Here is a 27,987-nt window from a genome sequence, read left to right as displayed (position 1 = left end):
GAACTCGGGGAGCAGATAGAGGATGGGACTTGGGCGGAGGCCTTGGAGAGAGTCAACTCCTCCTCCTCATGTGCGAGGCTTAGTCTCATCCAATTTAAGGTGCTGCACCGGGCCCATATGTCCGGGACTAGGATGAGTAGGTTCTTCGGGGGTGAGGACAGGTGCACCAGATGTTCGGGGAGTCCTGCGAACCACGCCCATATGTTCTGGGCATGCCCAGCACTGGAAGAATTCTGGAAGGGGGTGGCGGGGACGGTGTCGAGGGTGGTTGGATCCAGGGTCAAACCAGGGTGGGGACTCGCGATTTTTGGGGTTGGGGTGGAGCCGGGAGTGCAGGAGGCGAAAGAGGCCGGTGTCCTGGCCTTTGCGTCCCTAGTAGCCCGTCGAAGGATTCTGTTACAATGGAAAGATGCAAGGCCCCCAAGGGTGGAGACCTGGATCAGTGACATGGCGGGATTTATAAAATTGGAAAAGGTCAAATTTGCCCTGAGAGGATCAATACAAGGGTTCTATAAACGATGGCAGCCTTTTCTGGACTTCCTGGCTCAGAGATAGGTAACTGGGTCAATAGCAGCAGCAACCCGGGGGGGGGGGGGGGGGGGCGGGGGGGTGCATTATTGTAGTGTTTATTCTGTAACTTTATAGTGTGTTAATTTGCGTTGTTGTTAAAATGCTGGGTTGTTCATGGGGATGGGGCGAATGTATATGATTGTTAATATTATTGTTATTTTCTGTATTTTACTAAGGTGCGTTATTGTTGTATAAAATCGAAATTTCTCAATAAAAATTATTTAAAAAAATAAAAAAAAAGTCTCTTAGCCACTTTGAGAGCTGACCAGGCGCCTGTACCAAATTGGTGGCTCGTGGCTAGGATTATTACTTCTAATTCCTTGTTTGGCTTGGGGTTATCAAAGTTAAAGACAGTGTGTGTTGATCTATTGCATTCTTTCCAGGTTTGTAATATTGAATACGGAGTGACTGGAAATAGCCCTTGCAGTTGCAAAAGATGTCTTTGGGTGAAAGTCCTTCATCCCAATTTAACCTTTACAGATACATAAAAATTCATAAGGATAACACAGTTTACAGTACGTATATTATACTTTAATATTAGGGTAAGTATACAGTACATGTGAACCAACTGGTGAACTCTGGATAGAAACATCACATTCCAAAGTTAATGGCAGATGCAACCAAAGCAGATTCCATGGATTTGTCAACAACCCACTCAGCACTTTGTCACAGCATTGGCCAACTGGTTTAACTAATAAGGGCTTCCAATCTCCACGCCAAAAGAAATTGTCTGGGAATTCACTCCCAAATATCGGTCTCAGTCGGATGCCTTCCACAAGGATCCCCCTTCAATCTCGCCTTATCATGTTCCTCTCCCCTGGATGTCGTTATTCACGCAAATTTCACCTTCCAAGCACAGTTTCAAATATTTGGTGGTGCCAAGCAGAACACCATTTCTCCAAAGACCCACAGCAAGGTGCCTCCAACCTCCAGGTATCTCCTCGGATATTCTGGCTTCTCTCAAGCCCATTTTGCTTCAATCTGCTACCTGCATCTTTCTCTTTAACTTGGAGCCAATTGCTCTGAACCTTTCTCTCAACATTGTTCAATTGAATCTATTTCTGATATCTGTCCTTGACCTTTACTTAGGACTGTCTTCTGAAATCTGCTTCCCAGTCATTGTCTCTGTCTGGGACCTTCTCCCAGTGCCCTGTGCCATGGGACACCTCCCTAATGGTGCTGCTGACCTGTGATTTTGCGGCATTTGTCTTCTGTGCTTATTTTCCTTCTGTGCATGTGCACAGGACTTGGTTTGCCAATCTAAAGAAATCAAAAATCAAACTGCATGTGCACAGGACCAGTTCCTGGCTGAACAACATAAAAATTGCAAACTGTACATGTGCCAACAACTGTGCAGACATCCTATTGCTTGCTGGGAACTGTAATTCCTGACTCCAAACTCCAATTCAAACTTCAGGTAAGTTTTGTTTTGTGGTTTTGGCACAATTTCAAAGCTTAAATTTCATTTTCACATAGGTCTGCACTGACCCTCCGCAAGAGAACCCCAGTCGGTCCGTTCCCATGCCCTATCCCCATTACCTTAGTTAACCTGCACATCGTTGGACACCGAGAGGCAATTTAGCATGGCCAAACCACCTAACTTGCACATCTTTGGACTGTGGGAGCAAACCGGAGAACCAGGAGGAAACCCATGTAGACATGGGGAGAACGAGCAATTTCCACACAGTCACCCATGTCGGCATTGAACTCGGATTCCTGGCGATGTGAGGCAGCAGTGCTAACCACTGTGCCACCGTCCCACCCCAGATGGCAACCAGATTTGATTCCCATTTTCTCATTCCTTTACTGAAGTCACTGATTGTTGCTAAAGTATGATACCATGGCTTCTGACAGTCCAGGATTTGAATCTTGGACCTTCAAGTCTGCATTTGGCATAGTAATGCAATTAAGAATGGTTATGTATTCATAATCTATTTAAAAAAACCTTGCAATTGTGTGTATTGATGTGTTGGGTATGCAGGATCTGTGAGGACTGCGTTTACCATAGCAGTGATTGAGACAGGCTACCAACACTTGTAGAAGTACAATTCTATTTTATTTAACTATGAGCTGTTAAACATACTTGCACTGTGGGTTGACACTATGTTAAGTTGACTGGAGACCTGAGGCTAACCTGACCAGACTATACTGCCAGCACATGGTAGATGTTCGTATTGCTGACCACGGGCTCTGGCTGTCTCAGAGGCTGCATCCCGAGAGCGCGAGAAAACTATTGCCCTCTGGCTTTATAGTGGCTGTGTCCTGTCTGGTGATTGGCTGCTGTGTTCTGTGTGTTGATCGGTCATTCAGTGTTCAGTCAGTGTCTGTCTATGCACTATCATATACTTGTGTGTATATTATGACATCTCCCCCTTTTTGAAAAAAAAATGTGTGTACGTGGCAATAAATAGTGTGGTATGTGAATGTGCCTGACTATATAGAGAGCATGTGAGCATATTTACATGACCATGATCCTGGCTATATACAAAAATCCTGACATATTTACACGGGAAGGTGTCTAGTGCAGATAGAGTGTATGTAACAAAACATGGGATATAAATAACAGTATGTACAAACGAGCGAACGGAGGGTAACAAAACAATCAATTCATGAATTTAGTCAGTTTATAAATTCAGTCTGTTCATAAATTGATGTGGTGGGCGACGAATTCTGGTTGACCGCCTCAAGGGTGGGTCGGGGGCCGCCTGCTCTGGAATAGGCGGGGCTCTGTCAGTCGCAGAGGGTGGCAACAGAAGCGGTAGATCGGCGAGCTCTTGGAAGGGCCTGTCCTGAGGGTGAGGCAGGGCATCACGACCTGGCGGAGAGCATGGAAGCAGCCGCAGTGCCCGCCTATTACAGCGGAGAAAAGAGCCATCCTGCATACAAACCAGAAACGATCTGGGGGCCACTTGCTTGATTACCACAGCGGTGGCAGACCAGCCACCTTCAGGAAGCTGAACACGAACCTGGTCATCAGGAGCGAGAGCAGGGAGATCCGTGGCGCGGGTGTCATACGCCGACTTGTGTTGGGCCCGGAACAGTTGCATTCTGTGCAGGACCGGAATGTTATCCAGGTCTGAGATGTGTATTGCAAGCACTGCTATCCGTAATGTGTGGTTCATTAATAATTGTGCTGGAGACAGGCCAGTGGACAAAGGAGTCGACCTGTAGGCTAGAATTGCGAGGTACAAGTCGTAACCCGCATCAGCCGCTTTGCACACGAGTCGTTTGACAATGTGTACCCCCTTTTCAGCTTTGCCATTCAACTGGGGGTAGTGGGGACTTGAGGTGACGTGCGTGAAATTATACCGCCGGGCAAATTTGGTCCACTCCTGACTGGCAAAACATGGGCCATTATCGGACATGACCGTGAGTGGAATACCATGGAGGGCAAAAGTCTCCTTGCACCACGGATGACCGCTGTCGATGTGAGGTCATGCAGCCTAACCACCTCTGGGTAGTTAGAGAAGTAATCCACAATGAGGACATAGTCCCGGCCTAGTGCGTGGAAGAGATCAATGCCAACCTTGGTCCATGGGGACGACACCAGTTCATGTGGCTGCAAGATCTCCTTTGGCTGCGCTGGCTGGAACCATTGGCATGTTGGGCAGTTGAGAACGGCGTTGACGATGACCTGGTTGATGCCAGGCCAGTACACTGCCTCACGAGCCCGTCGGCGGCACTTCTCAACCCCCAGGTGACCCTCATTGAGCTGCTCCAGGACGAGCTCCCGCATGCTTTGCGGAATGACGATCCTGTCCAACTTTAACACTATTCCATCTACCACTGCCAGATCATCTTTGATGTTGTAGAATTACGGGCATTGGCCCTTGAGCCATCCGTCTGTAAGATGGCGCATGACTCGTTGGAGCAAAGGATCCTTGGCTGTTTCACGATGAATCTGGATGACTCGTTCGTCAGTGCGGGCAAGTTAGATGCGCAGAACTCAACATGGGCATCAATTTGGCACACAAAGCCCGACTGTTCGCATGGCGTAGTGACGGAATGGAAGAGTGTATCGGCCATGAGCTCCTTGCCCGGGGTGTAGACCAGTTCGAAGTCATACCGCCTGAGTTTAAGGAGGATGCGTTGCAGGCGCGGCGTCATATCGTTAAGGTTCTTCTGTATAATGTTGACCAGTGGCCTGTGGTCCGTTTAGACCGTAAATTTGGGGAGTCCATATACGTAGTCATGGAATTTGACAATTCCCGTGAGGAGGCCCAGGCGCTCTTTTTCGATTTGAGCATAGCGTTGCTCGGTGGGCATCATTGCACGCGATGCGTATGCAACTGGAGTCCATGAGGAGGAGTCGTCGTGTTGGAGGAGCACTGCTCCAATGCCAGACTGGCTCACATCAATGGAGATCTTCATCTCCTTAGCAGGGTCGAAGAATGCCAATACCGGGGCCTTGGTGAGTTTCGCCCTGAGTTCACGCCACTCTTGCTTGTGAGTGGGGAGCCATTGGAAGTTGGTGGTTTTCTTCACTAGATTGCTGAGAGCTGTGGTGTGAGATCCGAGGTTGGAGATAAACTTCCCCAGGAAGTTGACCATTCCCAGGAATCCGAGGACCGCCTTCTTGTCCTCCAGTGTCTTCATGGCATTGATTGCCGACACCTTGTCAGCATCCGGCTGCACACCAAACTGTGATATGTAGTCGCCGAGGAATTTTATTTCTGTTTGACCAAAGGAGCATTTGGCTCTGTTGAGGCGGAGGCCATGCTCGTGGATTCTCTGGAAGATGCGTTGGAGTCAATCGATGTGTTCCTGCGGGGTGGTGGACCAGACAATGATGTCGTCTACATATACCCGCACCCCCTCGATGCCTTCCATCATTTGCTCTATTATTCGGTGGAACACCTCCGAGGCTGAGATGATGCCAAACGGTATCGGGTTGTAACAATACCGGCCACATGGGGTGTTGAAGGTGCAGAGTTTCCGACTGGATGCGTCAAGTTGTATCTGCCAGAACCCCTTGAAGGCGTCCAACTTTGTGAAATATTTGGCGCGAGCCATCTCGCAGGTGAGTTCTTCGCGCTTTGGGATAAGGTAGTGTTCCCTCATGATGTTACGGTTCAGATCTTTGGGCTTGATGCAAATGCGTAGTTCTCCTGATGGTTTCTTAACACACACCATGTAACTGACCCAGTCGGTGGGTTCCGTTACCTTAGAGATGGAGGTCCTGCAGCAGCTGCTTGAGGCGGTCCTTAAGGGGCGCCGGCACCCAGCGGGGTGCATGAACCACAGGCGTGGCATTTGGTTTTAAAAGAATTTTGTACGTGTATGGGAGTGTGCCCATGCCCTCGAAGACGCTGTGGTATCGAGTAATGATTTTCTTCAGTTGTGTCTGAAAGTCGGCGTCCCTATAGCCACATTCATAATGTTACTAGGGATATGGAGGTTTAGTTAAATGGGGAGGTGAGAAAAGCTGGGCATGTCCTCCTTAGAGCAGAATGAGGGTAGATGTATTGGAGGTGTTTAAAATCATGAAGAGTATTAATTAGGTAAATAGAAAAAACTTTCTGGTGGTTAAAGGGTTAATAATTAGAGGACATGGATTTAAGATCATTGGCAAATGAACAACACAGTAGCAGATTTGCAGACCCAGCAAAATCCTGACCTACAATTCTGCTGGTGGACAGGATTTAAACATAAATGCTGCTACTTGCAGCAAGTCCCAAGGTATATATGACAGAAGGTCATAAGCAATCTTAGTTTAGCCTTTCGAGATGGAGATCTCAGCGATTAGTGGTTTATGCACTTCCAGTTGAGAAATCCTCTTCCGTTCCTGACAGGTGCAGCTAAGGTTTTGTATTTTAGAAGAAGGATGATGAATGTGATAGCAAGTGTTGTTGGAGTTTTACATTAGTGTGTTGGGAAAATGGGAAATTAGGAATGTTTTCTCTAATAGGTGTGAAACAGGTAACACCCCTTTTTAAATGTGCTTTGAGGTTATTAAATCCCAGCTCTAGGAGTGAGAGGTAGAGATAGATACAGATCACTGTACTTCCAGCAAGATGTAATAACTGCCTCGGAGATGTGTTTTGGTCTCTCCACACTCTCTTTTTTGTTGACTGTTTTTCCCTTGGTGATTCTTACAAAACAATATTGCAGATCACAAGAAAGCAACATTTATACTGGCAAGACAGAAGTATTTCTGCTTTCAGATACCTAAGAATTGCTATCTGGCCAGATAGCACAGCCACATATTAGGGAGCACCAACAATAGCAAGTGTCTGATGAAGAAACACTGCCATTTGCTAAGACCCATACCGCCTCAAGTTCAAGTCCAGGTACTGCACACAGTTTAAATGGTAGGATAGAGGCAGGATCTGCACATGATGACTCACTGGGAATGAGAGGGCTACAGCCAGGCCAAGGAGAAAGGATATTGTGCATGCAAGCTCCCGGAGAGTGAAGTCGCAGATGGGTTCAGCTGCAAAGGACTCAGTTGAGCATCCAATGCACAGGAGCTGCTGAGAATGCACTCCACATTAACACTTGTGGGCCTCCAGGCATGATGAAGAGTTTGGAAGCTGATATCTCAGTTTCCATTGCAGCTTAAGTGGAAGCCAGCCAACATCTCACTGATTCAGTGAAAGCTTCAGCTGAGGTCTTGAGTTTCCCGCTTGTTCCCATGAAATTCCAGCTTGGTACCATGGCTGAGACTGTTGCCATCGAGGCTGCGAAAACCAGTATTCTAAATGACTTGCAGACTCTCACAACAGTCCAGTAAGCTGTGCTTTGGAAGATTACCCAGATTGCCAAAGCGTCACCCTGGGGGAGCGGCAATGGTTCCATGGAGCCCAACGAGGCTGTTGTCATCTGTCAGAATAATAGCATTCGTCCTCCCACACTAGGCTGAAGTGATATAGTCCAAAGCTGGGCCTCAAGATCCAGAGTTGTTCAGCAATATCCTGCAAGGCAACCTGCAATCTCCCCTATTCAAAGTCAGCAGTCTTTTACTAACTATGCTACCATCACTTGGCTAGCAGTACTCGGCCACATAGAGGCACACACAAACAGGACTAAGGATATCCGCATTGTTGAATCGTCCAGTTTTGTATACAGTAATGGAAGTGCATAAGGTCTTTATGGAACGTTTTTTGTGGTGTTTTTTTATTTCACGATTTTATCCCAGAGGATTAGAGAGGTTCGGAATTGTGAAGCAACAGTAATGTGGGAATGTTTCCAAGGGAACCTGAATGTGATTTACTGCTCACAGCCCATCCAGAATGTTGGTGACCTGGATGCCTCGGCCCCGACTCCTCCTCCATCAATTCTGCCTCCACCTCCATGATCTCATCTCACCATTGAAACTAATACCCTACTCCTTGACCCCACTCCCCACTAAAATGTTGACCCCCAATTTACTTCCATGGCAGCAATGTGTAAATACTTAGGGATGCTTTTCTCCAATAAAGGCACCAATTCTTGGTTGTTGTTAATCTTTTCACTGATCAGGTTGGGTACTATGAGCTTTGATCCTTCCCTTCAGTTTCTCCTCAAATAAAATTTCAGGTAAATTCCTTTCAAAACCATCAGGTGGGTTCTTTTTCTGAATCCTCTTTGCCACGAGCTGCCTGTTCATGGCCTCATGTCCACTATTTTCACCTCTGTGCATTTTTTGTTGGGTTGTCCACATTAGAGTTGATAGAAAAACATAGCAAAATGTGCTTTGTGTATACGAATAAGAACATAAAAACATAAGGGATTGGAGCAGCAATAAACCAAACAGCCGGTAGAACCAGCTCTGCCATTCAATATGATCCCGGCTGATCATCTACCGTTACTCCACTTTCTTGCTTGCTCCCCACGTTCCTCAATTCCCTGAGTAACCAAATATCTGTCTATCTCAGCCTCAAATATATTCAACATTGGAGCATCCAAAGCCATCTTGGGTAGAGAATTCCAAAGATTCACAATCTTGTCAGTGAAGAGATTTCTCCTCAGCATAGTCCTAAATGATTGGCCTTATCCTGAGACTGTGCCCCTTGTGTTCCAGATTCCACAACCAGTACAACCTCTCAGTCTACCCTGTCAAACTCCTTCAGAATCTTATATGTTTCATCTCTCGTTCTTCCAAACTCCAGAGAGCACACATTCCTCAAAACTACACACGGTACCCCAGGCGTGGTCTCACCAAAGCCCTGTGCTATTGTAGCAAGACCTCCTTATTCTTGTACTCCAATCATCTTGCAATAAAAGCCAAAACCCCTTTATCTTCCTATTTGCTTGCCTTATCTGCATGCTAACTTTCTGTGTTCCTTGTCGAAGCACACCCAAGTCTCTCTGAACAACAATATTTACAAGTTTCACACCTTTTAAAAATATTCAGATTTTCTATTCTTATTACAAAGTGAATAACCTTGCACTTCCCCACATTATACGCCATCTGTTACCCACTCACCTCACCTGTCTATATGTTTTTGCAGCCCTGTTGTGTCGTTGTACATTGTAAAAGGGGCGGCAAGGTTGCACAGTTGTTTGCACTGCTGCCTCACAGCGCCAGGGACCGAGGTTCGATTCCGACCTTGGGTAACTGTGTGGAGTGTGCACGTTCTCCTCGACTCTGCGTGGGTTTTCTCCGGGTGCTCCGGTTTCCTCCCTCAGCCCGAAGATATGCAGGTTACAACAATAAGCGATTTTCATTTCATTTCATCAATCCCCCCTGAAGAAATCAATGAACGATTTCCACCTCTGGGTGAACCCGTTACTAACCCCCGCAAAGTGAACTTGACCTTCTACAACCCCAGGAATTCTGCCAGGTCAGTCACCCATATCCCTGTGTTCGGCCACCAACACAGCAAAATGTCTCCGGGCTATCAGGGAAGCAAAAGCCAATACATCGACCTCCCCCCACCCCCCCAAATTCCTGGATCTTCTCACACACCAAATAATGTCACTTCCGGATTCGGGGCCAACCCACATCCAAGAACTTCTACCAGAACCCCATCAGTCTTGGACATGCCCAAAATATGTGGATGTGATTTGCAGCCCCTGCCCCCCCCCCCCCCCCCACCCCCCCCCCCCCCCCCCCCCCCCCCCCCCCCACCAACACACCACCCAAACCTGACTTCTACCCCCGCAAAGAGCCGTCTCATCCTTGCCACTGTCATGTGAGTCCCATGCACCACTGGATGTGGCCTAATGTTGCACGAGGACGCGTTCACCCTCCATGAGGCCTCTAACCACGTTCTGGCCCACACCTTCCCTCCCAGCTCCTGTTCCCACTTGCACTTATTCTCCTCCACCGGAGTGCCTTCCCTCTCCATCAATTCCTTGTAAATATTCAGCATTTTCTCCTTCCCTGTATCACCCTCCGACAACCTGTCCTACGATGCTTGATGCGGCAGCTGCAGGAAGGAGGTACCTATCTCCTCACAAAATCCGTCACCCTGGGCAACTCATAATTCCTCCAACTCCTCCAGCCCCACAAACCTGCCTCTATATAAAGTCCCTAAAGTACACTATCCGCACCAGCTGCCACCCCCAAAACCTTGCATCCAGCCCCACTGGCACAAACCTACGGTTGTCACATATCGATGGCCACAACAACATGCCCTCCAATCAGCAATGCTGCTTGCACGGGTTTTACACCCGCAACACAGAAACCACATAGGGCTCACGGAGTACCTGACCAGTGAGAATAGAAAAGGTGCCAACAGTGCCCTCAAACTCATTCCCCTACACCACGCCACGTCCATCTGCCCCCAAACCCAGCTCTCCTCCACCGCCCATTTCCTGACCATCGCAATGTTTACAGCCCAATAATAATTTATTAGATTCGGCAACGTCAGTCCCCTCCCCGTCGACAGGAATACCCACCTGACCTGTGGCATCTTCCCCCACACACAAACCCCAGAATTACCCCGTTGACCTTCCTGAAAAAGTACTTGGGAACATAGGGAGGTTCTGGAACACAAACAAGAACCTGGGCAACACCGTCATTTTCACCATCTGTACGCGCCCAGTCAGTAACACCTGTTAAAAACTGCCTTCATTCTTTCTACCAATCGTGCCAAGTTCAATTTGCGTAGTTGGGCCCACCTCCGCGCCACCTGGATTCCTAAATAGTTAAAATCCATCCCTTCCACCCTGAATGGCAACTCCCATAACCTCCTCTCCTGCCCTCTAGCATTGAAGGGAACAGCTCGTCCTTTTCCACATTCAATTTGTACCCCCAAAACTGACCAAATTTCCTCAAAATCTCCACAATCCCTCCAATGCTGCCCACCAGGTCCGAGATATATAATAACATATCATCTGCATGGGCAGCACATATAGCAGTGGCTAGCACTGCTGCCTACAGCACGGAGGATCTGGGTTCGATCCCGGCCCCGGGACACTGTTACATATCATCTGCATAGAATGAAACTTTATGCTCGGCAACCCCCGCCCCCTACCCCCACCTCGCTCAACCCCTTTTCAATCACTTGATGCCCCAAGCATCATTGCCAACGACTATTGGCAAGGCAAAAAGCACTGGGGAGAGCGGGCACGCCGGTCTTATCCCACGATGTAACCCAAAGTACCGCAAACTCATCCGGTTCATTCGAACACACGCAACCGCCGCCCTGTACAACAGCGGAACCCAATCCACAAACCCCTGCCCAAACCCGACCCACCACAGCACCTCCAGCAAATACACCCACTCCACCTGATCAAAGGCCTTCTCCGCATCCACTGTCCATTGCCACCACTACTTCTAACTCCTGCCCCTCCAAGGGCATCATAATTACATTAAGTAGCATATGTACATTTGCCAATAATTCCATTCCCTTCACAAACACGTCTGGTCCTCCCCTATCATCCTCAGCACACAATCCCCAATTTGCGCTGCTAGCACCTTTGGCAACAACTTTGGGTCCTTTCTTTAACCTGTGGTCTCGCCGATGCCCTGTGTAACTGAAGCATAACCTTCCTACTTTTGTATTCAATTTCCCTGGCAGAAATATAACTCTATTAGATTTCCTAATGATTTTCTGTACCTGCATACTAACCTTTTGCGATTCATGCACTAGGACACCCAGATACCTCTGCAGCTCAGAGCTCCATAATCTCACCGTTTTGGTAATAAGATCCTTTATTTTTCCAGCCAAAATGGACAATTTCACAGTTTTCCACATTATAATCTATTTGCTAGATCTTTGCCCACTCACTTAACCTATCTATACCCTCTTGTAGCCACCTCAGGTCCTCTTCACTATCCTACCTTTCTCTGTACCATCAGCACATTTAGTGACCATACCGTTGATTCCTTCATCCAAGTCACTTGCATAAATTGTAAAAAGGTTGAGGCCCCAGCACTGATTCCTGTGGCACACCACTTGTCACATCTTGCTAACTGGAAAAACACTAATTTATGGGTCTCCGTTTCCTGTTAATTAGCCTATCTCTGAAGCCTATCTTATAGGCAGTACAGTGGCACAGTGACTAGCATTACTGCCTCACAGCACCAGGGGCCCCGAGTTTGATTGTGACCTTGGGTGTCTGTGTGGAGTTTGCACATTTTCCCCATGTTAACAGGGGTTTCATACGGGTGTTCCAGTTTTGTCCCACAATCCAAAAATGTGCAGGTTAGGTTGATTGGCCATGCTAAATTGCCCCTTAGTGTCCAAAGGTTAGATGGGGTTATGGGGTTAGGACGGGGGAGTGGGCCTGGGTGGGGTGCTCTTTCAGAAAGTCTGTGCAGACTCGATGTGCCGAATAGCTCTTTCTGCACTGTAGGTATTCTATGATTCTGTGTGGACTGAGAATTGAACTAGGGCCTGTGGACTATGTCACCCTGGAATACATTTTGGGGACTGGTATTAGTAAACAACTTCTCATTTAATTGTTTTGGAAAGGATAACTTTAGTGAGATAGTTATTAGACTGTTCTCATTCAGGGAAAATAAGCATTTCAGTACCAATGATCAAACTGAGCTTTTTAAAAACATTTTATTCTTCAAAACTGTGCTGTGCTGCGTAAGGTCCAAGCATTACAGAGTTAATTTGGGGCATTTCTATCAAGTAATCTCTTCCACACCAGGGAAGCGGCATCTGAGTATTTTGGAAGGCCACTATGTATTTCTCCAATCTGTGTAAGTGCATCCTACAAAAAAAAAACAGATGAAAGAGAATAGAATTAAGCAAAAGTTACAAATGCTGATATCTGAAATAAAAACATTTTGGAAAATTAACATAGCCAACAGATTGAAAAAGAAAACACACGCTGTGACATTCCAGGCGTGTACAATTAATTTGAACTGACGGTTGTGAGGAAAACATTCTGGTAACGTTGGAAAGGTAGATTTTCAAAAAATTCCAATTTATCCTTCAACCTTCAGTCTGATAAAAGGGACACACCCACATATTCTGCAGTGGAATGAGCGCCACTCCTACCCACCCCGCCATATTGGTAAAGGTATAGAATTCAGGGCCCATGCGGGAAACAGATGTTTGGCTCTGTGTGTGTGGGAGTGTGATGGGGCGATGCTTGTGTGAGGTCCCCTTTCAGATTTGTTTGTGACTGGCTGCAGCATGACCACACGAGGTGTGCAGGCTCCTGTCAGTACTTTGAGCAGCCAAATCAGCTGCCTTGAGGGGGGGGCAACTGACAAGCTGAGTTTTTAGTTTAATTTAATTTTTTTTACTCGCCTTACCATGAAGCTGGGAAAGCAGGGGTTTTCGTCCTGGCTCCATCTTAAACTAATGCTTCACTGCCAGCTGAGATTTGCTTCCCTCTGATAGTATCTCACTCCAAACGCCCCCATTCCCCCGGAATCTGCTTTGAGAATTCGAGGCATCTAATTTTCATTCTTCCCAGGGTCGATGATTTGCCTCTGGGATGGCGAGGCACCGACAGGAAGCGAAAGAGGCTGGAGGACCATTTTGTGAGCCCTTGATACGGTCTACATCACGCGAGTTCAATGAGCTGGGCTATTGTCTGGATTCAGGGGCAACCCAATTTCTTTCTACATTTACCTCTCTTTTTCAAGCAATTTCTACTTGGGTTTATGAAAATAAATTTGAAATTGATTTTTCCTTTCAAATGTTACAAAAGCAACAATTAAAAGAGATATTAAAGTTCACACTGTTGAATCAACACCATCAGCTCCCGGGCTGGCAAGACTGAAGGAGTAGCAAGACTGTGCTGTCCAAATTACAGCCCTTGGGCCATATTCAGCTTACAAGTCCTGTCAGAAGCTGCTGTCACCCTGTCAGAATGACCACGTGGGTGTAATCTGACAACTTGGATCTTTCCAAATCCTGCCACTCTTTTCATATTGCAGTCTCCACAGTGCTGTTGGCTTACAATGAGGCAATGGTTGTGATATTCAATTCTGGCAAATAATGAATGTATGATGTGCTGCGGCAGCTGTGTGGAGTTGCTCAGCCTACGTAGTAAAGTCTCAAGTGGCAGGCTTGAATCATACAAAAAGAATCTCAGGGTGATTTTTAACCTTTACAACCACCGACAGTGTTGAACATTGGCTGCAGTTTGGATTGCTGCATTGTGTTTCCAGTCAGTGATGACCTCCATTGTGTAGCAAAACTGTTAGACACGTGGAGGCAGGAACAGCTCTGCTGTCAGCCTCCTGGTGGTGCCTGAGCAATATTGCATCATTCCAATAGTCCTCCAATTCTTCTTCCATAAAACAGAGGACAGGGAAGTTTCTAGTTGAGCCTTGTCTGAAGTTGACAGATGCGAAGCTGCAGCGGGGTGGGAATTGGAGGTTGAGGAGTTAGATAAAATGTCAGGAAGCCATTAAAACATTGAACACAGTGTAGAGAAAAGCCACAAAGCTGTTCTCTAGTGTTTAGAGGTTTGAGGGCAGGCTATAGAAGCTTTGGTTTTTCAGTATCGGAAAGAGTAGGGATTGGATATCAGCACCAGAACTTGACCCCAAACTGGAAGGCGATTTAGTCACAGCATGTTATTTTGCTATTTTGTCTGACGTGGGCAGCTAATTGGCTGGCGGGCAGGTTTGGCAGGCTACTGATGGTGGGATGCAAATTAATCTAATTAATGAACCACTTGACACCAATTATCCATGAGCCCACTAGAGTTTAGTCGTGCCTCAGGAATTAATTGGACACGCATGAGTTTCCCACGGCTTCCAAATGCCACCCCTGCAATCTTTTAGGAATGTGGGCCCTCATTGGCAGTCACTCAATGCCCAATTGGCCAGACCTGGCATCAGAAGTGGAGTGGGGTGTTCACTGAAACCCATCTCCCTGCTCCTGCCTCCGACCCCCTTGTCAGCCATCCTCTCCCCACAACCTGCCTCCAGGGATCCAGCAGCGACCCTCTGGACAGGTCTTGGGGAGTATTACTAGCATTATCGTACCCAGTGGTGCTGACTGCAATGGGGAATGGATTCTTGTTCCCCTGGGGGGCCTTATGCTGGCCTTGGGTGCACTTAATTTGCATTGGACCTCCCTCACAGAAGCATCACTTATTCTCCAACTATAGGTGGGATCTCTGTGGGGGAACAAAATCCTAGCCTTAAAACACAAACCCGGTTTAAAGGCATAAGCAGCCATTATAATGGGAAATACATCATGCAGGGTGACAGAAGCCTGAGGTCAGGAGGAGGAGGAGCAGCAAACTAGCATCCAGGACAGGTTAGCCGATAAATTACCAATGCAACCCTTGGAGGTTACATTGGGGCAGTAGGGGTGAGGAGTCTTGTTCCTGGAAGGTGGCAGGAGAATGTCACCCCATCAAACTAAGCAGGCATGGCTGGAGGTAGCAGTAAATGCCATGACTGCAGTATTGTCCAGAAGACTTGGGTGCAGTGCCGCAAAAGGTTAATGACTCTCCTTGTTCTGATAAGGTGATTGTAATGTTACGCCCCCATGACAGCCTTACAGGTCTACAGCCATCAACAGGCACAGAACAGCCTGATGCCATATGGTGTTCATGAATCTGGGAGAAATGTATGCTCAGAATAATCATTAACTCAGGGGCCTGTTACTGTTGGTGACATGACAGCACGGATAGATGCAGCAACCTCTTTGAATGAGTTACGAGAATTGGTGGCAGTGGTCAGCATTGCCTTATTCTGGTTTGTCCTTACAGCAGACGAGGGAACACAATGCAATGGGAAGTTCTTGCACAGGTGGAGGAGTGCTGCCTGCCATCCTCACAGCATGGAGTAGGTGACAATGAAAATCACCCCACATATATGCAAGTGGGTGATGGAGAGATGGGACATCCGGTAGGAAAGGGTGAAAATATATCGAACCCTGCAGATGAAGGGAATGGTGTGCAATTCTCTCATCTAACACCATGCCAAAACTTAAGTGAAAATAAAGCTGCATACCTTGGTATAAAGGTGCTCCTCTATTTTTTCTTGGAGTGAAGCTTCTTCCATTTGTGTCTTCTTGATGCGGAGGAAGTTGTGTTCTGCCAGCTTACTGACTTTTTCGAGGCAGGCGGCACATCTGGAGGGTTGATGCATGCTGGTTTCCACTATCTTGTAAAGAAAAAGGGGCAACAATGGGCACAACGCAAGACCCTTTCTTTGTCTCCTCAATATGCTGATTCGTGTTCAGTTCCAGTTCCACAACACTAAGCTATCCAGGCCCTCACCCAAGTAATCTTTTTAAGTGTGCAAAGGCTGTGATTAAACTATTCAACCACAGACAACATTACAGCTGAGTCCAGTCCTGTGCTTAGCCATGTCCACCACATATGCTTTCCAGCAGATGCCAATAGATAGCAATCAGAGTGTGAACCTTGGTTGAATAGCTTTCATTTGTTCATTCTCAAATTTTTCAATTATTGTATCATTTGTACATTAGGATAGAACATGTGCATGTAAAAGTTGCGAAACTAGGCAGACATCCATCAAACATTGTAACCTAGATATTATGCTGTGCGATATTAGTTCATTTTAGCTTAATTGTCTGCTATTTTAGGGACATGATAACTCACTTTAAATGGGTTGTAATCACAGTTAAAATATTAGACAAAGTAATTTCATTGAAATTATTAAATAATTCAACTCAAATGTTTTCAACACCTATGTTATAGCACATTCAGTGTTTTTGTAGCGGAATATAATTCTGTGGAAATTAAAACACAGAGGGGCCTTAGTCATTCGCCATAATGGTAAAGGCCCAGTAGTGAAAAGTTGAATATTTGTAGCTAATTAAGGATATTTAAATGTTGGTTTCACATGCACAACTTCGATCTAAACTATTATATACAATTGTTGGTTTTGTGCATATGTGACCAGCAAATACCTTGGAACAGAAGATGTGTGCACTAGGTATAATAGAAACTGAATTGAATCTTTCTTGCGCAGTCACGGATCGTGTTTTCGGGATCCTTAAGGGGAGGGGGAACAGCCCCAAGTCGTAGTCCACATAGGCACCAACGACATAGGTAGGAAAAGGGATAGGGATGTAAGGCAGGAATTCAGGGAACTAGGCTGGAAACTTAGAGCTAGAACAAACAAAGTTATTATCTCTGGGTTGTGACCCGTGCCACGTGCTAGCGAGACGAGGAATAGGGAGAGGGAGCAGTTGAACATGTGGCTACAGGGATGGTGCAGGAGGGATGGTTTCAGATACCTGGATAATTGGGGCTCATTCTGGGGTAGGTGGGACCTCTACAAACAGGATGGTCTGCACCTGGACCAGAGGGGTACCAATATCCTGGGGGGGAAATTTGCTAATGCTCTTCAGGAGGGTTTAAACTAATTCAGCAGGGGGTTGGGAACCTGAATTGTAGCTCCAGTATACAGGAGGTTGAGAGGAGTGAGGTCATGAGTAAGGTTTTAAGGTTGCAGGAGTGTACAGGCAGGCAGGAAGGTGGTTTAAAGTGTGCCTACTTCAACGCCAGGAGCATTCGGAATAAGGTGGGTGAATTTGCAGCATGGGTTGGTACCTGGGACTTCGATGTTGTGGCCATTGCGGAGACATGGCTAGAGCAGGGACAGAAATGGTTGTTGCAGGTTCCGGCGTTTAGATATTTCAGTAAGCTCAGGGAAGCTGGTAAAAGAGGGGGAGGAGTGGCATTGCTAGTCAAGGACAGTATTACGGTGGCAAAAAGGACATTTGATGAGGACCCGTCTACTGAGGTAGTACGGGCTGATTTTAGAAACAGGAAAGGAGAGGTCACCTGTTGGGAGATTTCTATAGGCCTCCGAAAAGTTCCAGAGATGTAGAGGAAAGGATTGCAAAGATGATTCTGGATAGGAGCGAAAGTAACAGGGTAGTTGTTATGGGGACTTTAACTTTCCAAATATTGACTGGAAACGCTATAGATCGAGTACTTTAGATGGGTCCGTTTTTGTCCAATGTGTGCAGGAGGGTTTCCTGACACAGTATATAGATAGGCCAACGAGAGGCGAGGCCACATTGGATTTGGTACTGGGTAATGAACCAGGACAGGTGGTAGATTTGGAGGTAGGTGAGCACTTTGGCGATAGTGACCACAATTCAGTTACGTTTACTTTAGCGATGGAAAGGGATAGGTATACACCGCAGGGCAAGAGTTATAGCTGGGGGAAAGGCAATTATGATGCGATGAGGCAAGACTTAGGATGCATAGGATGGGGAAGGAAACTGCAGGGGATGGGCACAATTGAAATGTGGAGCTTGTTCAAGGAGCAGCCACTTTGTGTCCTTGATAAGTATGTACCTGTCAGGCAGGGAGGAAGTGGTCGAGCGAGGGAACCGTGGTTTACTAAAGTAGTTGAATCACTTGTCAAGAGGAAGAAGGAGGCTTACGTAAAGATGAGACGTGAAGGTTCAGTTAGGGGGCTCGAGAGTTACAAGTTAGCTAGGAAGGATCTAAAGAGAGGGCTAAGAAGAGCCAGGAGGGAACATGAGAAGTCTTTGGCATGTAGGATCAAAGATAACCCTAAAGCTTTCTATAGGTATGTCAGGAATAAAAGAATGACTAGGGTAAGAGTAGGGCCAGTCAAGGACAGCAGCGGGAAGTTGTGTGTAGAGTCCAAGGAGATAGGAAGGTGCTAAATGAATATTTTTCATCAGTATTCACGCAGGAAAAAGACAATGTTGTCGAGGAGAATACTGAGATACAGGCTACTAGACTACAAGGGCTTGAGGTTCATAAGGAGGAGGTGTTAGCAATTCTGAAAAGTGTGAAAATAGATAGGTCCCCTGGGCCGAATGAGATTTATCCTAGGATTCTCTGGGAAGCTAGAGAGGAGATTGCTGAGCCTTTGGCTTTGATCTTTATGTCATCATTGTCTACAGGAATAGTACCAGAAGATTGGAGGATAGAAAATGTTGTCCCCTTGTTCAAGAAGGGGAGTAGAGACAATGCCGGTAACTATAGACCAGTGAGCCTTACTTCTGTTGTGGGCAAAGTCTTGGAAGGGTTTATAAGAGATCGGATTTATAATCATCTAGAAAGGAATAATTTGATTAGGGATAGTCAACATGGTTTTGTGAAGGGTAGGTTGTGCCTCACAAACCTTATTGAGTTCTTTGAGAAGGTGACCAAACAGGTGGACGAGGGTAAAGCAGTTGATGTGGTGTATATGGATTTCAGTAAAGTGTTTGATAAGGTTCCCCACGGTAGGCTATTGCAGAAAATACGGAGGCATGGAATTCAGGGTGATTTAGCAGTTTGGATCAGAAATTGGCTGTAAGAAGACAGAGGGTGATGGTTGATGGGAAATGTTCAGCCTGGAGTTCAGGCTACTAGTGGTGTACCACAAGGATCTGTTTTGGGGCCGATGCTGTTTGTCATTTTTATAAATGACCTGGAGGAGGGTGTGGAAGGATGGGTGAGTAAATTTGCAGTTGACACTAAAGTCGGTGGAGTTGTGGGCAATGCGGAAGGATGTTGCAGGTTACAGAGGGGCATAGATAAGCTGCAGAGCTGGGCTGAGAGGTGGCAAATGGAGTTTAATGCAGAAAAGTGTGAGGTGATTCATTTTGGAAAGAGTAACAGAAAGACAGAAGGCGAGATTCGCCGCAAATGCGGAGAATCGTAAAGGCTGCCGTGGGACAGGCCGTGACCCACGGCAGCCTTCACGCCCACTTCCAGGGCCGATCCCCCCCCCCCCCCCCCCCCCCGGGCGGTGCTAGGAGCGTGGCCCCGTGCGTCACGGCGGCGCGGCTTTGACGACCGTCGTCAAGGCCGCACGTCAAGCATCACGCTGGCTGACGCGGCCAATGACGTCAGCCGCGCATGCGCAGGTTGGACAACGGCAACCCGTGCATGCGCAGTTGGCGTCTTTTCCCTCAGCCGTCCCGCAAGACGTGGCGGCTTGATCTTGCGGGGCGGCGGAGGGGAAAGAGTGCATCCGTTACGGACGCACCACGCGCGATTGGTGGGCACCAATCGCGGGCCTATGCCCCCCTTGGCCGTGCCAATCGGGCCCCCAGATGCCCCAAACAGGCATCTGGCGCCCGTTTCACGACAGCAGTGAGCAGGTGTGTTTGCTGCCTTGTTGAAACGGGCGTGAAGGCCCGGCCGCTCGGCCCATCGGCCTCGGAGAATCGCCGCTCGCCGTAAAAATCGGCGAGCGGCGATTCGTGGCATGGGGGGGGGGGGGGGGGGGGGGGGAATAGCGGGAGGGCGTGAAAAATGTCGGGAGGCCATCCCACTATTCTCCCACCCGGCGTGGGGGGCGGAGAATTTCGCCCAGAGTACTGGGCTAATGGTAAGATTCTTGGTCGTGTGGATGAGCAGAGAGATCTCGGTGTCCATGTACATAGATTCCTGAAAGTTGCCACCCAGGTTGATAGGGTTGTTAAGAAGGCGTACGGTGTGTTAGCTTTTATTAGTAGAGGGATTGAGCTTCAGAGCCATGAGGTCATGTTGCAGCTCTACAAAACTCTGCTGCGGCCGCATTTGGAGTATTGCGTGCAGTTCTGGTCGCCGCATTATCGGAAGGATGTGGAAGCATTGGAAAGGGTGCAGAGGAGATTTACCAGGACATTGCCTGGTATGGAGGGAAGATCTTATGAAGAAAGGTTGAGGGCATTAAGGCTGTTTTCGTTAGAGAGAAGGTTAAGAGGTCATAAGTCAGTATTGATAAGACAGGAACTTTATCCATTCAAAAAATTTGTGTGGGGAGTGAGAAGTTTAGAGGGCATTTCCGCACAGCTTATGAAGGAGGCACATCTCAATCAGCTACTTCTGAATTTATGCCTTAAACTGCACATTGGCGCTGAATTGAGATTGCTGTCCAATTTGTATACAGATAACACTGATGCTGTTAACCTCTGTTATTCTTACAGTAAATTCTGATTTAGAATTTCTTCTAGTTGCAATTTATTTTTGGTATCTGGGATGTGGGCATTGCCCGTTCCTAATTGCCCTTGGGAAAGTGGTGGTACCAACATTTGTGAACCGCTGCACGCCACGTGGTGAAGGCATACCCACTGTGCTATTAGGGGTGGAGTTCCAGGATTTTGGCCCAGTGACAGTAAAGGAACAGCAATATAGTTTCAAATCAGGATGCTGTGTGGCTTGGAGGGGAACTCTACAGATAGTGGTGTTCCCATGTAACTGCTGCGCTTGTCCTTCTAGGTGGTAGAGCTTGTCGATTTGGAAGATGCTGACCAAAGAATGTTTGCTGCAGTGCATCTTGTCGGTGGTACACACTGCTGCCACTGAGTGTTGGCAGTACAGGAAGTGATTTTTTTTTTAAATTTAGAGTACCCAATTCTTTTTTTCCCCAATTAAGGGGCTATTCCACCTACCCTGCAGGTTTTTTTGGGTTCTGATGGTGAGACCCACAGACATGGGGAGAACACACTCCACACAGACAGTGACCCGGGGCTGGGATCAAACCCGTGTCCTCAGCGCCGTGAGGCAGCAGTGCTAACCACTGTTCTGCCCCTGAGGAAGTGAATGTTTAAAGTGGTGGAAGGGATGCCAATCAGTTAGGGTGCTTAGTCCTGGACTGTGTCAAACCTCTGAGCGTTGTTGGGGCTGCACTCATCCGGGCAAGTGGAGAGGGGTCCATCACATTCCTAACTGTGCCCTGTAAATAGTGAGCAGTCTTAAGCTAGTCAGGAGGTTAGATACTCGGCACATAATTCCCAGTTTCTGATTTGCTCTTGTAGTCCAGTATTTACATGGCTAGTCTAGCTAATTTTCTAATCAATGATAATCTTCAGGGTGTTGATAGTGGGGGATTCAGTGATGGTAATACTATTGAATGTCAAGGGGCGATAGTTAGGTTCTGTCTTGTTGGAGATGGCCACTGCTTGGCACTTGAGTGCACTAATGTTACTTGTCACCTAGCATGCTGAAGCTTGAATGTCGTCTAGATCTTGCTGCATATGGATATAGACTGCTTCAGGATCTGAGGTGCTGTGACTGGTACAGAATACTTCAGTCATCAGTGAACATTCCCGTTTCTGGCCTTCTGATGACAAAAAGTATTGTGATATTGCTTTAAGAGAGAATATGCTCATGAATAAGTAGCCAGGATATAAACCATGTAATCAGCAGACATTGTTCAGAGGAGCTTTCAGCTTAGCTTGCAGCAAGTGGTATGAAAGAATTGCAGTGGTACTTTCCTGTTGACAATTTTATATGAATCTTTACAGTAAATCTATCTGTTGAGGAATCCTGTACTACATCTACAAATAAACCGAATCATGGCACAAATCAACTCCAGCCTCCCGGATTGCCTTCATCCACTACAGTTCGCCTACCGCTGCAACAGGTCCACAGCAGACGCCATCTCCATGGCCCTGCACTCTACCCTGGAACACCTAGATAACAAAGACACCTATGTCAGACTCTTATTTATTGACTATCGCTCGGCCATCAACAGCATAATTCCTACAAAACTCATCTCCAAACTCCGTGGCCTTGGCCTCGGCTCATCCCTCTGCGACCGGATCCTGAACTTTCTAACCCACAGGCCACAATCAGTAAAGACAGACAACAACACCTCCTCCACGATCATCCTCAACACCCCACAAGGCTGTGTCCCCAGCCCCCTACTATACTCCTTATACACCTATGACTGTGTGGCCAAATTCCCCTCCAACTCGATTTTCAAGTTTGTTGATGACACCACCGCAGTGGGTCAGATTTCAAACAATGATGAGACAGAGTACAGGAATGAGATAGAGAATCTGGTGAACTGGTGCAACGACAATAATCTCTCCCTGAATGTCAACAAAATGAAGGAGAGTGTCATCGACTTCAGGAAGTGTAGTGGAGAAAATGTCCCTATCTACATCAATTGGAACAAAGTAGAAAGGGTCGAGAGCTTCAAGTTTTTAGGTGCCCAGATTACCAACAGCCTGACCTGGTCCCCCCATGCCAACACTATAGTTAAGAAAGCCCACCAATGACTACTTTCTCAGAAGACTAAGGAAATTTGGCATGTCAGCTACAACCCTCACCAACTTCTACAGATGCACCATAGAAAGCATTCTTTCTGGTTGTATCACAGCTTGGTATGGAGCCTGCTCTGCCCAAGACCGCAGGAAACTACAAAAGGTTGTAATGTAGCCCAGTCCATCACACAAACCAGCCTCCCATCCATTGACTCTATCTATAATTCCCGCTGCCTCAGAAAGGCAGCCAGCATAATTAAGGACCCCACGCACCCCGGACATACTCTCTTCCACCTTCTTCCATCAGGAAAAAGATACCAAAATTCGAGGTCACGTACAATCGACTCAAGAACAGCTTCTTCCCTACTGCCATCAGACTTTTGAATGGACCTACCTCGTATTAAGTTGATCTTTTCTCTACACTTTGCTATAACTGTAACATTATATTCTGCAGTCTCTCCTTCCTTCCCTGTGTACGGTATGCATTGTTTGTACAGCATGCAAGAAACAATACTTTTCACTGTATACTAATACATATGAAAATAATAAATCAAATCAAACCAAACCTATATGTAATTTACCAGTCCTGTGTGAGATTGGTCTGTGCGGCATGGTAGCACAATGGTTAGCACTGTTGCTTCACAGCGCCAGGGACCCGGGTTCACTTCACGGCTTGGGTCACTGTCTGTGTGGAGTCTGCACATTCTCCTCGTGTCTACGAGGGTTTGGTGCGGGTGCTCCGGTTTTCTCCCACAAGTCCTGAAGGACATGCTGTTAGGTAATTTGGACATTCTGAATTCTTTGCCCATGTACCCGAACAGGCGCAGGAGTGTGGCGACTCGGGAATTTTCACAATAATGTCATTGCAGTGTTAATGCAAGCCTACTTGTGATACTAATAAAAATTATTACATTTTTATTTAGCAAACAGAAATACAACAGAATGGTCATTTGATAAAACAGCTGAAGCTGGCTTGGCCGAGGACACAACCCTGAGGAACACCTGTAGCGTCCAATGACCATAAGCATCTTCCCTTGCGAAAAGTATCATGCCAACGAGTGAAGTGTTTTCCCTGATTCCCATTATCTTCAGTTTTAAGGGCTCCTTGATGTTTCACTCGGTCAAATGCTGCCTTCATGTCAAGAGCAAGCATTCTCACATAACTCTGGAGTCTTGCTCTTTTGTCCATGTTTGGACCAAGGCTGTAGTGACGTCAGAAATTGAGTAGTTCTTGGGGTAGCACGATGGCACAGGGCTTGGCACTGATGCCTCATAGCGCCGAGGACTTAGGTTTGATCCCGGCCCTGGATCACTGTCCGTATGGAGGTTACACATTCTCCTCATATCTGCATGGGTCTCACCCCACAACCCGAAGATCTGCAGGGAAGGTGGAATGGCCATGATAAATTACCCCTTCATTGGAAAAAGAAGTTAAAAAAAGAAATCCAATGGTTCTTCCAGAACCCAAACTGAGCATCAGTGAGCAGGCTGCCACTGTCCAAGTGTCATTTGACAACATTGACAACAGCACCGTGACATAGGGTCATCAACTGAAAATTGTCACCAAGCCAATGAGATATTAGAAAACATTTTTTTTAACACTATGAGAACACAGAAACGAATGTCAGAGAAAATATTTGAGGCAGTGACCATTCAAAATTTTAAGCGAAGGTTGGATGAATATTTGAAGTGTAGGAAAGGCTACGGCAAGAGACAAAGATAATTGGTTCAGTGTGCTACCAATGCATTAGCAGGAATATGGTGGATTAAATTACCTCCTTCTGTGCTGTAATGGATGGATCTATGACTTTATGTAAGGCTGTGTAACATGAAAATTACAGTGAATAATGAGAATATAGATAATGAATGTTCCACTGTAATCGTCGAGCTGTAACTTTTGAATAATCTTTAGCACTAGGTTTCACATAATCTAATTTTCCAACATCTGTGATTTAAACTGAACATTGTGCTATTCCACGACACACATATCAAACCCATTCATCGCTTGAATGTCATTTTGCCAGCATTATATCACCACCAAGCCCCATTACGTTTTAACGCATTAAACTAAATATTACTTATTTTTCAGACTGAGTGTCATTCCTCCCCATGTGTAATATTTTATTTTGGCTGACACATACCCAGCTTCAAATAATCAAAATTATATGAAACAAAATCTCATCTTCTTGTCTGTGTTAATTTAGCTGAGGAAAACTGAGGTAGCAGTTGGGCATTAACACTTAATATCTGCACCCCAGGGGCTAAAACTGGGAAACAAAATTAAGATTCCCAATCCAGATTGTCATCCAGTGACTCCGGAGTTGATCCAGAGTGATTGTTCCATATGCCTGGTCATATGGGCGAGAGACATATTGGTGGTTGTGCCTCATTTAATTGAAATTGGCAAGTTCCCAGCAATACTTATGCTCTTCATTTGTAGCTTTCCTAATGGGAGGGAAATTGAGCCTTCCTGGCGCCAAGAGAAGCCAGCCGACCCATCTCAAGTGGGAGGTTTACTTTAGTTGCAAAGATTAGGAGTGGTTTAAAATAGTAGAGGTGCTGGAAGTATCCCCAGATGTCCTGACACCACTTTGGAGGTCTTGGTCATTAGGAAGAGGGAGGTGCCCTTCCCAACAGGAAGTAGAAGGTTTGCCAAATTGGTTCCCAGCATCAGTGGTAAAAACTGGCCAAGCAGATCAAAGTTAGAACCTTTGCATTCATGATCTGACTGCAATGTTGAAAGAACTTTAATGATCTGACTAACCCTGCTAAGGTACAGTACAGTTCCGCTCGCTTCTTGGTCCTGCACCGCCTGTACTCCCAGCCCTCACTCACCTCCCCTTACCCGATTCCTCTAGCTCTCCTCCAATCACAGCAGTATACTTTACTGAATTGCCCTTTGCAGGTACTGGTAGGAACAATAGTGGACCATTGGGCACCTCGTGCATGTTCTACCATTTGTTTGCAGCTGATCTGTAACTTAATTCGACGTATATGCTTCAGTTTCATATCCCTTAATACCATTACCAAAATCTAATCGGTTTTAAAATTTCCACTGTGGCAGATTTTGCCTTCTGTTGGAAAGAAATTGGAGCCTCGACCATCACTCTCCATAGCTGCAGGCTACAACATGCAGGTAGTAGTGTCTGTTACCACAGCAACTCAGATTCCTTCGGGGAGGGTGCGGGGGGGGGGGGGGGGGGGGGGGGGGGGTAGTTGGCTCAGTTGACTGGATGGCCGCTGTGGATCATTCTGCCTTTCGAGTCTGCTCTGCCATTCATTACAATCATGCCAGATCTTCTACCTCAATTCCATTTTCCTGTACTATCCCCCTTTCCCTTAATTTCCCCTACTATCAATGGATCTATCAATCTGTCTGGAATATATTTAGTGACTGAGCATCCAAAGCCCTCGTGGGGGGGGGGGGGGGGGGGCAAAGAGATTTCAAAATCCACAAACCTAGGAATGAAATTTATTCTCCTCACTTCAGTTTTGAATAGCCAATGTTTTATTCTGAGACCGTGATCTCGAATTGAAAACACCCCAGGCAGGGGAAACATTCTTGCAGCATCTACCCTGTCAAGTTCTTTTAAAATTTTAACTGTTTCAATGAGGTCATCTCTCATTCTTCTAAATTCTAGGGAACATTGACCCAGTATACTCAATCTCTTCTCAATGGACAGTTCCTGAAGAATCAGTCCAAGAAATCTACATTGTAGACCCTCTAAGACTTGTACATTCCTATTTAGTAAGGAGACCAAACTGTCCACAGTACTCCAGGGTGTTGCCTCACCAAGGCCCTATATTATTGCAGCAAAACCTCTTCACTCTTAGACTCTCCCAATTGCTTGCTATACCTGTATGTTAACTTCCTGTGATTCATCCCAGCAGCCTCGCACACACCCATACCTACCGTCACAGCTTCCAAAGTCAGATTGGCCTTCTTGAAAAAGTGAACTCTTGGAAAGCAACGGGTCCTGACGGAGTCCCTGGTCGTGCACTCAGACCCTGCCAGAACCAACTGGCGGGTGTGTTCATGGACATCTTCAACCTCTCCCTACTCCTTTCTGAGGTTCCCAACTGCTTCACGACCGCCATCATATCAGTGCCAAAGAAGGACCAGCAATATGCCTCAACGACTACAGTCTGGTGGCCTTGCCATCTATTATTATGAAGGGCTGAGAGAGGTTGGTCATGAGACGCATCAACTCCTTACCCCCAGAATGGCCAAATCCACTGCAATTCGCACACCACCACCACCAGTCCACAGCAGATGGCATCTCCCTGGCCCTACACTCATCCCTGGAACATCTCGACAACAAGGACTCCTAAGTCCTATTCATTGACCACAGCTCCGCCTTCATCACCATAATCCCAGCCAAGCTCATATAAAAACTCCAAAACCTTAGCTCCTCCCTCTGTAACTGGATCCTCGACTTCCTGACCCATTGACAACAATCAGCAAGGATAAACAACAACACCTCCTCCACCATAGCCCTCAATACCAGGACCCTGCAAGGCTGCATATTAGCCCCCGACCATACTCCCGATACACACACATGACTGTGTGGCAACATTTGGCTCAACTCCATCTACAAGTTTGCTGATGACATGACCAGAATGGGTTGGATCTCGAATAACGATGAGTAGAGTACAGAAGGGAGATAGAGAACCTAGTGATGTGGTGTAATGACAATAAACTCTCCCTCAACATCAGCAAAGCTAAGGAGATGGTCATTGACTTCAGGAAGCAAAGTATTGTACACACCCCTATCTGTATATATGGTGCCGAGGTAGGGATAGCTTCAAATTCCTAGGTGTGCACATCACCAACAATCTGTCCTGATCCATCACCGTCGATGCTATGACCAAGAAAGCACAACAACACCTTTTCCTCCTCAGGAAACTCAGCATATGCACATTGACTCTTACCAATTTTTACAGATGCACCATAGAAAGCTTCCTGTCTGGCTGCATCACAGCCTGGAATGGCAACTGCTCGGCCCAAGACTGTAAGAAACTACTGAGAGTCATGAGCACAGCCCAGTCCGTCAGGTGAAACCGCGTCCCATCCACTGACTATCTACCCCTCCTCCTGCTTCTTCCCCGCTATTACCAGACACCTGAATTATCCTCT

The 27,987-nt window shown here is 46.7% G+C and overlaps 1 protein-coding gene across 9 annotated transcripts in view; it reads right to left on the bottom strand.

Annotated features, from left to right (window-relative positions):
• Nucleotides 1-12,490: 12,490 nt before the first annotated feature.
• The window catches only part of LOC119952445 (uncharacterized protein C8orf48-like), a 77,943-nt gene continuing 62,446 nt past the window's right edge, over nucleotides 12,491-27,987 (bottom strand). For all 9 annotated transcript variants that reach the window (XM_038776207.1, XM_038776203.1, XM_038776205.1 and 6 more), the window contains 2 exons: nucleotides 15,881-16,033; nucleotides 12,491-12,663 (listed from right to left, as the gene is read on the bottom strand). In XM_038776207.1, coding sequence (XP_038632135.1) covers nucleotides 12,559-12,663; nucleotides 15,881-16,033 — 258 coding nt within the window. In that variant the 3' untranslated portion in view covers nucleotides 12,491-12,558. The remainder of the gene's footprint in view (nucleotides 12,664-15,880; nucleotides 16,034-27,987) is intronic.

This window comes from Scyliorhinus canicula, chromosome 17 (genome assembly GCF_902713615.1).
Source record: "Scyliorhinus canicula chromosome 17, sScyCan1.1, whole genome shotgun sequence".
NCBI classification, from domain to species: domain Eukaryota; kingdom Metazoa; phylum Chordata; class Chondrichthyes; order Carcharhiniformes; family Scyliorhinidae; genus Scyliorhinus; species Scyliorhinus canicula.
This window is presented reverse-complemented; position numbering and strand designations above follow the sequence as displayed.